The 14957-nt window shown below is 27.9% G+C and overlaps 7 protein-coding genes across 7 annotated transcripts; 3 read left to right on the top strand and 4 right to left on the bottom strand. All coding sequences in view use genetic code 12, as the record gives it.

Moving 5' to 3' along the window:
- Nucleotides 1-1077: 1077 nt before the first annotated feature.
- On the top strand, nucleotides 1078-2349 carry KGF54_005023 (uncharacterized protein; the record flags this gene model as incomplete). Its single annotated transcript, XM_051765786.1, has 1 exon — nucleotides 1078-2349. One exon carries the CDS (start codon nucleotides 1078-1080, stop codon nucleotides 2347-2349), a length of 1272 nt encoding a protein of 423 aa, XP_051619064.1.
- Nucleotides 2350-2420: 71 nt separating this feature from the next.
- On the bottom strand, nucleotides 2421-4493 carry KGF54_005022 (uncharacterized protein; the record flags this gene model as incomplete). Its single annotated transcript, XM_051765785.1, has 1 exon — nucleotides 2421-4493. The coding sequence occupies one exon, from the start codon at nucleotides 4491-4493 to the stop codon at nucleotides 2421-2423; it is 2073 nt and encodes a 690-aa protein (XP_051619063.1).
- A 1149-nt stretch (nucleotides 4494-5642) lies between these two features.
- Nucleotides 5643-6920, top strand: KGF54_005021 (uncharacterized protein; the record flags this gene model as incomplete). The annotated part of the gene is made up of 1 exon (XM_051765784.1): nucleotides 5643-6920. The coding sequence occupies one exon, from the start codon at nucleotides 5643-5645 to the stop codon at nucleotides 6918-6920; it is 1278 nt and encodes a 425-aa protein (XP_051619062.1).
- A 10-nt stretch (nucleotides 6921-6930) lies between these two features.
- KGF54_005020 (N-acetylglucosaminylphosphatidylinositol deacetylase) lies at nucleotides 6931-7887 on the bottom strand (the record flags this gene model as incomplete). The annotated part of the gene is made up of 1 exon (XM_051765783.1): nucleotides 6931-7887. The coding sequence occupies one exon, from the start codon at nucleotides 7885-7887 to the stop codon at nucleotides 6931-6933; it is 957 nt and encodes a 318-aa protein (XP_051619061.1).
- A 330-nt stretch (nucleotides 7888-8217) lies between these two features.
- Nucleotides 8218-9180, bottom strand: KGF54_005019 (uncharacterized protein; the record flags this gene model as incomplete). The annotated part of the gene is made up of 1 exon (XM_051765781.1): nucleotides 8218-9180. One exon carries the CDS (start codon nucleotides 9178-9180, stop codon nucleotides 8218-8220), a length of 963 nt encoding a protein of 320 aa, XP_051619060.1.
- Nucleotides 9181-10185: 1005 nt separating this feature from the next.
- On the top strand, nucleotides 10186-11052 carry KGF54_005018 (uncharacterized protein; the record flags this gene model as incomplete). The annotated part of the gene is made up of 1 exon (XM_051765780.1): nucleotides 10186-11052. One exon carries the CDS (start codon nucleotides 10186-10188, stop codon nucleotides 11050-11052), a length of 867 nt encoding a protein of 288 aa, XP_051619059.1.
- A 65-nt stretch (nucleotides 11053-11117) lies between these two features.
- Nucleotides 11118-14393, bottom strand: CAT8 (DNA-binding transcription factor; the record flags this gene model as incomplete). The annotated part of the gene is made up of 1 exon (XM_051765779.1): nucleotides 11118-14393. One exon carries the CDS (start codon nucleotides 14391-14393, stop codon nucleotides 11118-11120), a length of 3276 nt encoding a protein of 1091 aa, XP_051619058.1.
- Between the last annotated feature and the right edge of the window lie 564 nt (nucleotides 14394-14957).

The following is a 14957-nucleotide window of genomic DNA, read 5'->3' as shown; positions in this document are numbered from 1 at the left end:
AATGCTGGATGCAAAAAACAAGTTAGGAAATATTCATATCCAAAAAAAAAAAAATTTACGAAGTAAAGAATATAGAACCAACCAATTAATTATAAATTTCATAGTTGTTAAATTAAATATAGTAATTGAACGTAGAAGAGTGATGTAATGTAATCTTAAATTAAGTTAGTTAGATGTACGTACGTTCTACGTCATTTTAAATTCCATTTTTTAAAGTGAAAGATAATCCGATAATTAACAATAATAATTTTGTCTATAAAGATGTATATACTTGAGCAACTTATGAACTCAATATATATTTAATGTCTGGAGGTAGACACTTTCCCCTTAAGAATTTGCCTATTCGTAAATTTGTAGTCCACTTTCGTTATATTAAGGAACCCTTGTTCCAAAAATAAATATCGGTTAATACAACAATAAATTAAATCATAAGATAGAGTGATTAGATAAGGTCGTAAGCTTAAAGCAGGTGATTACTTATCTACTTTAGGAATGTGAATACCAAACATCAATTTTCTATTTACTTCCATTTCATTCTAGTTATTTCTTTTGTTTTAAATTAATCAACACAAAAATACCATTTTGTATATCCCCTCGTTAAATATGTAAATAAGCCAAAATAAAATATAAATAAACTTGTAAGGAAAGTACGGTTGTTCAATTGATTTATAATGTGGAATTGCTTGACTAAAACTTTTAGTATTTACTTCAAATGAACAATAAACCTTATAAACATCTCTAATATATATATAAACTTTAGAATATTGCAGGTTTTCCCATGACTCTACTTTACAACAATTTTATAAATGTTTCAATTTTTACTTCATAAAAAAAAAGAATAAAATATTCAAAATTTATTCTTTTACATTAATTAATTAACTGGGGACAGAAAAAAAAAGAAATTAATAATCAACACAAATAATAAAGTTACGAACAACCGGAATTGAAAAAATCTGTCTGTCAGTAAATGATATTATATTTTATTTAACATACATTACAAACATACATTACATATTAATTTAATATAATAGATAAGAGATATAAAATTAAAAGTTGCTTTAAACTAATTAATAATATATGAATTTTTTTAACGCGTCTGATTATTATATGAATAATAATAGACCCAATGAATTAACATCAACTTCAAATTCAACTTCAAGAGCTACTCCAACTCCGACCCCAACTTCAACAATTCCAGCTTCAACAATTAATCAAAATGAACCAAGCTACCAATCATCTCAGTTAATATCATCTATTCCTACAAGTACTGCACGTGAAGGTATTCAGCTAAATTCACAAAGTAGAAGAAGTTTACAACCACATCATAATCAACATCATAATCAACATCAACAACTACCTCAATTGCATCAACATTTACAACATAGTATCAATGATCCAAATTTAAGTACAGAAAGACTTGAGAATGACGTAGCTCAGCAGGCTGTAGCTTTACAAATTGCTCAACAACATCAACAACAATTACATAATCAACAAAATTCTCAACTTCATTCAAATGAATCAAATACAACACAATTCCAACCTCAATTACAAAGTCAACGTAGTTCATCATTAACCAAAACATCATCAAACCCTTATGGTCAACAATTGCAACCAAGTCCAACATCTCCAACAATATCATCATCAACCAATCCAACCAAAAAACATAGAGTAAATAAACCAGGTAAAAAATTTGGTGCCAAAAGAAGATCATGGGTATGGCAGTTCTTTATAAATCCAGATTCAGATGAAACTGATTCAGCTGAATGTCAAGTTTGTAAAAAAACTATACAAAGATTACCATCAGATAAAGGATCACCAAAGAAATTAAGTGAACATTTAAAAACTCATAAAATTACAAAAGAATTAATAGTACAACAACAATCAACCACAGAAGGATCTAGTCAATCAAAAGATAATTGGAAGTCTAAACATCTGAAATCTAAACTAAATCAAATCTCAGAAGCACAAGATGAAGAAGGAAAATCAGCATCAGATATAGATTATGAAGAATTAGATGATGAAGAACTTGCTAAATATGAAAAAAAACCGTATTCAGCAACAAGATTTCATAAACATGTTTTACAATTTTTAATGGAAAATAAATTACCAATTAGTATCATAAATTCGAATTCTTTTAAACAATTAGTATTTGATTTAAGACCTTCTGTGATAAATGATATTAATGCTCTAACTAATTTATATGGATCTATATTAAAAGTTAAAAGATTTGGTGATGGAACTGGTGGTGATGGTGATGATAATGATGATAATGAAGAATCTTTAATAGAAGGTACTAGTGAAAATGTTATGAGAGGTATAAGTGATCAATCAAAATCAAAAAAGAGTTAAAAAGAGATAATTTGAGTATGAAGAGAATACCAAACAAAATTTATGAATGAATGTATATGACTGTGTAATATTTATATAGATAGTTCTTGAATATTATCAACAACTCCATCTATACTTGAATGACTAATTTGTGCTTGTAATGCAAAACTACCAACTAATGGGGTATCACCTCTACCATATAAAATATTTGGTGTTGTTTCATGAATTGTAGCTTGTGTTGTTGGTGGAGTTACTAAATTATTTAATATTGTTGCAGGATCATTATAATTTGGTGGACTTAATGTTCGTACATCTTCATAAGTTGGTGGTACTTCATCATCCCATGCTATACCCAATCCTGATCTTTCAGTTACTGGTAATTTAAATTGCATTCTTAAAACTCTTGCTGCACCAGTTGGAACTCCCATTGGTATATTTTGAGGTTGTTGATTAGAACTTGAAGATTGTATGGGGTTTGATGTATGAGGAGTTAAAGTTGGTGATGAATTACCATGATGAGAACCAGATGATGATGAAGATCTTCTTCTTGATGATATAGTTGCACCTCTACTATTTGATATGACTGGTCTCAACCCATTTAAATTTTTATTTTCAACATTATGAACTAATTCTTCTGCAACAACAACCTCAACAATTAAGGTATGATTTACAAATATACCTAAATTTGGATCATCAATATCACAAGATACATTAGCACCATTTGAAAAATCATTATCAATTTTATAATTATCATCAGTACTTACTTTTGTTATATGATTATTTGAACCTGTTGAAAATTTATTTGCACTTATATTTCCAACTAATTCAATTCTACCTTTACCTGTAAAATCTGATTTCCAACCTGATTTTATTTCTCCATAACTTATTGTTCTTGTTTCTTCAAAATAAATATGTTTCTCATTTTCTAATTGATTTTGAGTTGATGTTGAATTTTGAGGGGTTAATGTATTGACTGTATTATTCGTACTTGGACTAACAGCTGCTTCTTCGGTAGTTCTAATATTTGAATCTCCAAAATCTTCTAAGAAATTTTGATGTGCATTTGAAGGTCCAGACCTTATTGTTTCTTCTATATCGTGACTCCCATCATCTACTATTTGATCTGCTGGTTGTTCATTGTCTATATTTGGTATATCATTTGAATTTTGTATACTTGGATTAGAAATTAATGAAGTGTGAGTATGAATAGTACTATGATGCATACCGGACGTTTTCTCTCTTTTTTGTGGTTGTTTTTGATGTTGTTTTTTTAATGATTCCAATTTCAGTTGATGTTTCTCACATACATGAGCTCTTACTTTTATATCTTCTTCTATTCTCCAACCCAATTTCCTCATTCTCCATCTCCTTTGTTGATTATTACTTACCATATTATCTAATTTTAACTCTATTGGGAAAGTAGATTTTGGGTATATGACATTAGGTAATACAGCACTAGCTGTTACATCAGTGGGTGGGAAAATTCTCAAGGAATTACGATCTGGTCCTCTTAATATCAGTCGACTCACATTTATTGGTAAAGTCAATTTTTTACTTTGTGATGAATCAAGTGCAATAATTTCTGCTATAAGATCATATTTTATATAAGAATTTGAATTTGATGAACCTAATTTTGATGTTGGTGGTAATGATCCCGGTAAAAGATGTGAAAATGGATATGCATGATTACCTGGTGTGAAATTTGATTTAGAAGTTAAAACATCCCATCTTGCTAATACTTCTTTCCTTATTGTACAATCTTTACAATTCGATGATGAATTTGATAAAATAAATGGTTTTGTATATTTCATAGTTTGTATTAAGGATAATGTTACACTCTCTAATTCAATGTTTGTGATAGTAATTAATCTCAATAAACCAGATATTATTGATCCAGTTGACTCAGTAGGACTTCCATATAGTATAATAGGAGGAGATTCTAAAGTTATTGAAACAGAATAATTTGTGGGGCTAGATGAGGTTAATGATTTATAATTATTTGTTGAAGAAGGTGATTTTGATGGAGCTATTGATGATGATGTAGAAGTAGATGAATTCATTGGAGTTAAGTTTGATGATGATCTTGGAGATGATGCAGGAGATCTTGGATGAGATGATGAATTAGATTGCAGTTTATCACCAAAAACTTTTGACAAGAAAGCCATGATTTAGTAAATTATTATTAGTCTTATGCTTGAAAAATTCTTAACTTTTTATCTATTAATCAATAAATTTATTATAATTCAAATATCTGTTCTAAGATAAAATTCATTAATATATATTTTCTTATTATTTCAATATTTTTTTGATTCGCAAAAGTCCGAAATAACCTTTAGTTAATTACCTAACTGTGGTTGCATGTAAATTTTAGTTATACTTATAGTTGAGTACGTTTACACTTTATAATTTCAAAGAACTACTGATTAATGTGAGTTCTTAAATGTAAATTTATATCAATTATATAATCTTGGTTGTAAAAATATTTGAGTGTATTGTAATATATTTATATATTCTAATAAAGATCTTCTTTATAAATTTTTTTAATAATTTTTAATATTTAAGAATTAATTTTTTCTTAAACTGGGGAAAAAAAAAAAATTATTTATAGAATAAAAATTTAAATTTTTTGTGTTAAATCAATCTAATCTGAAGATTTAATCTTAAATCAATTTGTCTAATAATGATATTAAAATTAAGAATATTTAAATTTATGAAGTAAAATAAAACTTGAATATTGAAAAGAATGAATACTTCCCCAATTAATAGGCTTTAAATTAAAAACAAATGATCAAATCAAAAACAAAAATATATTAATTCACTCAAATTTTAAAAATAATACGCCAATTATTTAAAACAATTTTTTTTGATTGTTCTGAAATAATAAATGTACTTCGAAATTAAGTAAGACACTTTTTTATTATGTACGAGTTTGAAGTTGAATATTATTATTGTATTATTGTCTTCCCCACATATTTTCTAATGTAATGATTGTATAACTGTATAATAGTAGTTGAATGAATTTGTTCATATGTGGCTCTTGCATTTTTATGTCAAAATGCCCTTTGAAGAGACGGGCCCTTTGTTTGAAACATTGATGAGGTTATTATTGTATTAATTTTTTAGTTTTACATAATTCATATTTCCGACTTGAACCTTATTGTGGTAAAAATATGAACGCAAAAAATAATTTAGTGACGCTTTCAGTGGCATGTCAAAACTAATCAGTATTTGTCACTCTGGTGTATATAAACAAAACACACAAAAAATTATAGTTTTAAAAATATATTGAAGAATTGGCAACCAAAATTAATTTCATGTCAAAACAACATTTGATAATAGATAATGGTTCATATAATATTAAAGCTGGCTTTAATCTAGATACAGAAAATACAAATCATAACAATAATGATGATGATACTGTGCTATCGAAACCTGTAAAAATATTCAATGCAATAACTAAAACAAAAGATGGTTTAATACATATAGGAAATCAATTTAAATCTCATTCCAATGCATATTCTGGTTTACAAATTAAAAGACCATATGATCAAGGGCATTTAACATCTTGGGAAACCGAAAAACCAATATGGGATTATACTTTTGATCAAATTCAATCACATAAAGAAATTGAACCATCTGAAATTCATTTAATTTTAACTGAAACTCCATTTCAATTACCTCAATTATCTTCAAATACTGATCAAATAATATTTGAAGAATATGGATTTAATGATTATTATAGATGTATACCTGCTTCATTAGTTCCTTTTAGTGTTGATCCATTATCAGTAAATCAAGATTTTACTTTAGTGATTGATTCAGGTTTTAATTCAACTTGGATTATACCTATGATTTATCAAAAAGTATATTGGGAAGGTGTAAAAAAATTACCAGTTGGAGGGAATTTATTGAATGGATTATTAAAAGAAATTATAAATTTTAGACATTATGATATTTCAGAAGATCCAATATTAATAAATACAATAAAAGAATCTACATGTTTTATAGCAGAAGATTTTAATAAAACTTTACAAAATAAAAAGGAACAAATGTGTGAATTTATATTACCTGATTTTAAAACTACAACTACTGGATTTGTTAAGACTAAAGATTCACCATCAATATCACAAGATTCTCAAATTTTAAAATTATATGATGAAAGATTTGTAGTACCAGAAACTTTATATCATCCAGAAATAATATTTGAAATGAATTCAACCACAGCATCAAGTTCAGTAATACAATCTGCACCAATTAAAAATTTGACGGATTTAATCGTAACAAGTATAATGACATGTCCCGAAATTACAAGACCTTTATTACTGTCAAATATAGTTCTAGTTGGTGGTACAACAAATCTCAAAAATTTCAAATCAAGATTGACTAATGAATTAACAAAAGAATTACCACTGAAATGGGTTGTTAAAGTTCATGACAATCAAAATGATATTCCACAAGATGAAATGAGTTGGTATGGAGGATTAAACTTGTCAAATGATGATATACTAAATAAAATATCAATTTCCAAAAAGGAATATTTCGAACATGGAAGTAATTGGTGTCAAAAACAATTTGGTTTCAAGAATATTTAGTTGTTGGAGGTTATATTTCAATTAAATGATTATAAGTTAAATATCTACTAAATAAAAGCCAGCCATATCTAAACCAAACCATTTGACTGAAATGACCATAAGCCATAGCTGCATAACTACAACTTAACATATTTAAATCTGAATATATCTTGATAGACCCGCCGTTATTAGATTGATTATTTAAATTTTTAGAATTTTTCAAAGTTGAACCAAATAAACTTATATTAATATTTATGATAGGTATGAATTTTTGGATTAAAAAATTACAATAATTGACAAAAATTTCAATATTTGTAAGTATTGTAAAACTATATTTTTCAAAAAATCCTAAAGTCTTTAATGTATATAATTTTGTTGTTGTTGTTGATTTTGGTAATTTTTCAACAAATGATTTACTTCCATGATATAAAGAAATATGATTCGGATGATTAGATACTCCGTATTCATCAAATGTAATAATTACATTATTTTCTTGATTTTTCTTAAAATCTATCAAAGAAGTTAATGAATTTATTATATCTTTTGTTGACCAAGTTTCATTCATTCCATCTTTATAATTTAGAATCTTAACTTTCTCTTTGTCTATTCCCAAAATTCTAGTAGATTTATATAATTCTTCTGTTCTTATATCTTTCAATGGTTCAAAAAAATCACCTTTTGAAAAACAAATTAAATTCAAATTATTATTGTATGGTAATTTAGATAATTCTAATATAGTTGGTGCAAAGAACATTACTTCATCATCTGGGTGAGCTATCACAAAATATACATTTGAATTTTGAATTGGTATTTGTTTAGGAAAGGTAATTGAATTCACTGGATATTCAGAAGTTGTGAAATTATTTGATTTGATTTCTGAATTTGTTCGTTGAATTATTAATTGTGGGATCGATGTCGTTAGTATTATCCATGTTATAAATGATAGTATAAAGGACTTAATGATTAGTGAAGGTAGTCTAAAAATCATAGCGAATATATATATGAAGTTAAAGTGAATTGAGTATTGAAATTTATGTGTGACTTGTTTATAATTTTGAAACTTAAAAAATTTAGAATTTGTGTAATTATTTTATTTTGAAAATTTAAAAAAAGAAAAAGTTGAAGATCGTTAAAACAAGTGAAAAGGCTACCAACTTCACCCCACAGAAAATGTTTCAAGTTGCAAAATTTTTTATTATACAATTAAAAGATTCTTCAATTTTGGGTATTTACAATAAATAAATATTCTTTTAAATTACTAAAATTAATATAAAAAGTAGTCAAGAAGTATAAAGGTCAATCAATTATTCCACACAGTTCATTTTTTTCTCATGAATGTATAGCCAGTGTTATAAACCAAATCGATTTTAGTCTTTTCTAAATCCCAACCAGTTAATTCCAATAAATCATTCAAAAATTCCTTTTGTAACAAATCAACATTACCGGTTTTTTCCTTATAATTATGGAACCCACTATAAGTTTCAAAATATCCAAGATATTCTTTAATGGAAATATTTAATTTTTTCATATCTAAATCAGTATCATCACTTGGTAATTTACTAGACACGGTGGTTGTAAAAGTCTTGATTTCTATATCATCGTAAATATCTTTTGGAATATGTGAATTAACTTCTTCACAATAATGTTTCAAAATATTTCTACCAGGTTGTTCCCAATGTGGCCCAATTAAATTAGGATCATCATATGCATACTTCAAATATAATTTATAAACTTTATCCAACATTTCATCCTTGTTGTTGGAGTTTGAAGGACCTTGAAAATCAATAATCATTGGATCAATATAATAAAAATAAGCTAAAGTACCTCCTTTTTTCAATAATTTAGAACTATTTTCAAAAAAAGAATCATAATCTTCAAACCAATGAATACATTGAGCAGCAGTAATTAAATCTACTGAATTTGGTTCAATCCCACTTTGTTGATTATTAACAAATTCTTCAACTGATCCAACTTTAAAATTTATTCTATTTGTATCAGATATATTTAAATCTTTTAATCTTTCAATTTTTAAAGAATTTGCAGTTTCTATCATCAGTGGTGATAAATCTAATCCTATAACATTTTTAACAAAATTTAAAAGTGGATATGTTGCAACTCCTGTTCCACATCCTAAATCTATAGCTTTTTTTATTGGTAAAATTTGTTGATTTTCTCCCTTTTGAATGTACTTACCTAAAATTTTGTAAAATGATGATGGATAATGCGGTCTAAACGAATTGTAATTCAAAGTTTTGAAATTTGACTTTGAAAATGTTGACATTGTAAATATTAATACTTTGTAGCTATGTTAATGAACTGTTGAAGTATTTGATGGTTCACTTAATATGAACTCCAGGTTGAAATAAGTATTTCCAAAGGGTTTCGACTAAATATTTATATAATTTGACTTTATAAATCAATTGAATTAGATTTTCATAATTTCATTTAAAAAATAAGAGTTCATGACCATATATTATTAGTTCTTAAATATGAAATTTGTCGGGGGAACAATTATTAACCAAAAGTCCGTAAATATTTGATTATACCGTGCGGCTTCAGATTTTTTCACTTTTGAAACAATTTCTTTGCATCATAATAATTTGCATCGAGGGTATAATTATTGGTTCAATTCTTTGGTCTACCTCTACATTGATGCCAAAACACTTCAATCAGAAGTAACTAGTTCGATCTCGACTTAATTTGTTTGATTCAAATTTGTACTTCAAAGAGTAGTTTATGTTTACTTCTATTTTCCGGTTCCGTAAAATGAACTTACACTTTTCTATTGTTAAAATAAATCAAATTTAGAGACCAAGTATGCATTTGAACAAAATACTAATAATTTATGTCACGGAATTTAATTGATTACTTAATCATCCAAAGTAATTTTTACTTTAGATATTAGTAGACTTTAAGTTCAATTTTCACTAATTTTAAAGTTTTTCCATGGAAAAGGAAGAAAATCTAAATTATACCGAGGTAACTGTCATAGCTGATTTTGATGGTCAAAAAATTTCACATAAACTTAGTGCCATTATTCCCTGTACTGCTCAGCGATTGATCGATAAACATAAAGTACAAAGTACATATGAAGAACTCAAACCAGTGAAGTATAAAAATTAATAATAAGTCAAATTTTGGTTTCAAAAAATATAAAAAAAGAAATCAAATCGCGTCAAATCGAAAACAAACATAATTTGATTCAAGATCAATTCGAACTTTATCATTCAAATCAACCAAACTAAAAGGAAATGACAACCAACATATGATATAGCTGAAAAATAATATGCAACATGATGATGAGGACATAATATCAGATTCAGAAGATGAACTTTTTCCGTTATATTCACAATCACAACAACTACGACAAACTTTATCAACTGAAAATTTAAATTCACAGATAAAAGATCGATTATCACAACAAATTGATTCTCCGCCGCCAACGTTCAAATATGACAGACAGCCGCCAAACGTACAACAAACACTTGATTTTCAACAATCACTTGAACCATTAGATGTAGGACTTGAGAATGAAGAAGATGATGGTGTTTTTTTCAATTGTACTCAAATGCAAAGTGCTCATGAAACTGTGATGGAGGAAGAAAGAATATTAAACAAACAAGCTAAAAGTATAATGTCTATTATGTCTTTCAAATTTGTGGAAGAGCCAGAAGTACCAAAATTGAATGGAACTAAGAAGAATAAATCATCATCAGTCCAAAAACCATCTCGATTAAAAGCTCAAAAACCTACCATCAATAAGAAAAAAAACCAATCAATGAGTAAGAATGTACGTGATCTATACAATGGTAGTGAAAACGGCTTTAGAGAAGTCATGGTTGAACAACAACAAACTAGAATTGATGAATTTGTGGGGAACAAAGTCAATGGAACTCTAAAATATAAGAAAATGGAGCAATTGCGGACTGACAGAATATTAATGAATGCTTCAGAATGGTATTCTTTTTCCAAAAGCATCAAAGTTAAATTCCCCAAAACACTATTTCAAGACAAATTGGAAATAGATGAAATTGAAGACTCAGAAGATGAAATCAATAGTGATGACGAAATCGACATGTGCCGATTATGGAATGAATCAAAATCAGACTTACATTTATCAATGGAAGAATTAAAGCATTTATACAATAAATAAGACTATTTAATTTAATGAATTTACGACACAATGCATATACATATTTATATTAAAGATCTCAGCTCTTAGTAATTATTCATATCTTGGAAAAATTGATCATTATTCAAATCCGAGTCCAAAAATGGAACTAAACCTAATGAACCATCAGTTACGAAATCATTCATGTACATTTGATTATTTGAACTAGTAACACTGAATGGATCAAACTTTAGTAAACTTTCTAAATTTTCTAAATCTTCATAATTTATATTTTTATTTGAATCTTGATCTTGTTGATAGTTTTGATTTTCAAATGATGATGCATTGGTATTGATATTGGTGTTGTTGTTATTCGGAATGATAGTTGATAAAAATTCTTCTTTAATAAACCCACTGTTTTGTAATTGCCTTGGAGTAGGTTGAGTTGAACCATTTGTTCTGTTTTGATGTTTTGGTTCTCTTTCAACTGCTGTTTTGACTATCGGTTGTGCTAATGATGGTTTCTTTTTGACTGTAGTGGTTGTTAACTTGTTCAAATTCACTCCTAATATACTCAATATTGATAATTCTAGTAATTTAGTTGAGTTTCGACTTAAAGTTCCAGGTAATTCTGATTTTGATTCAGTCGATAAATCATTGATTGAGTCTAATAATAATTGCTTGGAGTTGTTGAATAATGGTCCACCTTTAATATAATCTAAAGTTCCTTTAGCAACTAACAAGGTAATTAATGCTTGTTCTCTTGCAATATTTAAAGGTATTGGAATCATTGAAGAATTTGATAATTTTGAATATGATTTTATGACTTCCAAGATTTGACTAGCTGATTGTTGAATTAAACTCATTGTTGATACAATAGTCGTAGTATCACTTTCACCTTTTGACAATTGTTCCTTTTGTGATAATCCAACATTATGGTGATTGCCATATTTGGATATGATGGGTAGATAAATTAAAATTTTAGCATGATAGTATAAATATATTAGAATTAATTGCAGATTATTACAATTTTCCCAAACATTTCCTTCTATATGGTTGCCTTCTGAATCTTTCAATGATAAACCATTAATATCTAGCTCGAATTTTAATCCGTTTGGTAATTCCCTTCTCCAACAATCCAACATCCTATCCCTATGTAATGCTTTTCTATTTGCATCACTACCATTATCAAACCTTGAATAAATTGAATCTAGTATATTAGCTAAAACTTTACAAAATAGCATAACGCTTAAAGCCATTTTGGAAACCTTACCAACAATTGATAATTGTGTATTATTAACAATTAAAATATTGACGTTATCATCATCATAAACTTCATTAGCATTTCCATTATTAGCGTCATCATCTTTTTTACCTGAGAAAGGCATTGCACATTCAATCTCATAATCTTTCATTAATCTTGGAACGCCTAGATTCAATGATGAATAAGTATCTAAGCAATAAATACACCAAAACAAGATACGTCTTTCAGCTTGCATCAGATTTTGAAAATTTAAATCACCTTCATTATTTGAACCTAATCCCAAGACTGCAGCAGGACACCTATGAAGTCTTAATTGTTGAGCCATACTAATAACTCTGCCTCTTAAGTCGTAGCATGTCACCATATCACCAATTGCAAGACAATATTGAAGTGCCAAAGATAATATTTGTAGTGATTGAATGGAACAATATTTTGTAATTATACAGCTTGGTTTTATAATTTCGTGTATGAGGAAATCATAATGTTTCATTAATGCGATATAAGTTTGAGCATTTTCCAGTTTTAGGTAGGTATTTTTATTTCCCAAAAATCCCAAGCTTAGAATCAAAACTATTAATGCACCTACTTTTTCAATCAGTTCGTATGATTTTCTTGTAGACTCTGGTGATTGAATATTTGCTTCTCCCTCCAATATCTGTATTAGTGCCATGTAACTATTCAAAAACTTATTTTTGTTCAAAATTGGTAATGTATTACCCCATTTCTGGAAATAAATTGTAATTAATTGATCCATGTCTAATCTTGATATAGGAAATTGAACTAAATCTTGTAAAAATCTTAGTGATTCATTTTCATTTAACTTCATAATATCATCTCTATTCATAATTAATTTAAAAAGTTCATCCTGAATGGATTGATTGAAAGGGGATTTAGGTATAACATGTTCTTTCATAGATGCCAAAGTATTTGCGGCTAGTATTGATGGTTTTGAATCGTACCCATATGCTTGACAGATTCTTGCTAATAATGTAGGTACACAAAGAGTTTCTTCTGTACTTCTTGGCATAGATGTTGCTACTAACAGAGTCAACATTCTTTGTTTATCTGTTTCTTTTTCAAGTTGTTGTTGTTGTTTTTGAAATGATTTATTCTTCTGCATTTGAGCTATAGCTGTTGCTGCTGCAAATGCTCCTGGAGCTGGAGTTGATTCTCTGTTTGTTGAATTTGATGCAAAATGATGTCTTGAAGCTGTTGGTTGATACTGTGACGAAATCTGGCTTAAGTCATCTATACTTAATAAACTATCATTATCATCATCCTCATCTTCACTTAATTTTATTGAACCGGCTATAGAAGCTGGACCACCTAATTCATATATTGAACCTGCAATTGAAACTGGTTGTTCATGAATTGCATTTATATGATCACAACCACATGAACATCCATTCTCATGATCATGGTCATGCATATGTAACTCTTTGCTATTCTCTTGATCTAGTAGATTAAGATTTGATGCCGTTATCCTCAGTCCATGTTCATCTTTAACAATTATACTATTTTTTGTATCATCAACATTAAAACTATTACTATTACTATTATTGGTATTTAGAATTTCAAGTTGCTCATCTCTCATATCTAGTAATCCTACTAATTTTCTATTTTCTGCTTCCAAATGTCGAACTCTTTCTTCTAGACTTTCAGTATAACCTTTGGGAAAAGCTTTTCTACTTAATTTATCAGATACAATACATTCTAACCCAACAGCTGAACAAGTTGAACATGGATTACCTCCATCACATTTAGTTTTTTTGGATCTACATCTGTTACATGCGGTTGCAACCCTAGTCTTACCGTTGGTTTTGATCATTCTTACATTTGGCTGTTGATTGTTGGTGGTGGTGGTTGGTTTTTCCTTTCTAATATTTTCTACTCTTGATATATCTGTGCGATCAGTATCCATCCCTGAAAAACCAGTACTATATATCCTTGGATCATGTGCCCCATTAGTTTGATTATTGATATTTAGATCTTTCCTTTTGGGTATTTTATTTGGTGGTGATTCTTTATCTATACTTGATTGAGGGATATAGTTATGTTGATTTGTGTATTGATTATTATTATTGGGTATATTAATATGATTTTCCATATAAATCTGCATCTCGTTTCTTATTTATAAAGTGTTAGCCATATGACTTCGTTAAAAATTATTATTTATTGAAATATTGGTTGTAAAAATTTCCTTACTCCAGATTATTTATAAATTTTCATACAATATATAGATTACATACATACATGTGAATAATAAAAGAATATTTGAAAAAAATAAATCAGCCGCTTAACCGTTCCGTTTTTGTGTTATGAGTCAAGTTTTGAATCCAGGACCCCATAAATTTTAAACAATTGATTATCCAAGGTTTAATAAAGGAATGGGGTAGAGGGGTACTAGCAGGGTTAGGTTATGTATTTGCTTGAACACTGCTGGCTTTGCAAAGATGCTGTACTTGTACTCGTAAGTCGAATTTGCAAAATTCATTGTTATACATTAAATAAATTTTTTTTTTGCAGCAAATTAAACAGAAAATCATAAATACCAGAATCAAGTTTAAGACCCAATTAAAACCCATAAATTACTTAAAAGAAGGTCAAAACTCAGCAATATACTCACAAACCAATTAATACGTGCTGGAACACAACAATTGGCTTTATAAGTGGTAAACATGAC

The sequence above is a fragment of the Candida jiufengensis genome (assembly GCF_024610255.1).
Source record: "Candida jiufengensis strain CBS 10846 chromosome Unknown scaffold1, whole genome shotgun sequence".
In the NCBI taxonomy this organism is placed as follows: domain Eukaryota; kingdom Fungi; phylum Ascomycota; class Pichiomycetes; order Serinales; family Debaryomycetaceae; genus Lodderomyces; species Lodderomyces jiufengensis.
This window is presented reverse-complemented; position numbering and strand designations above follow the sequence as displayed.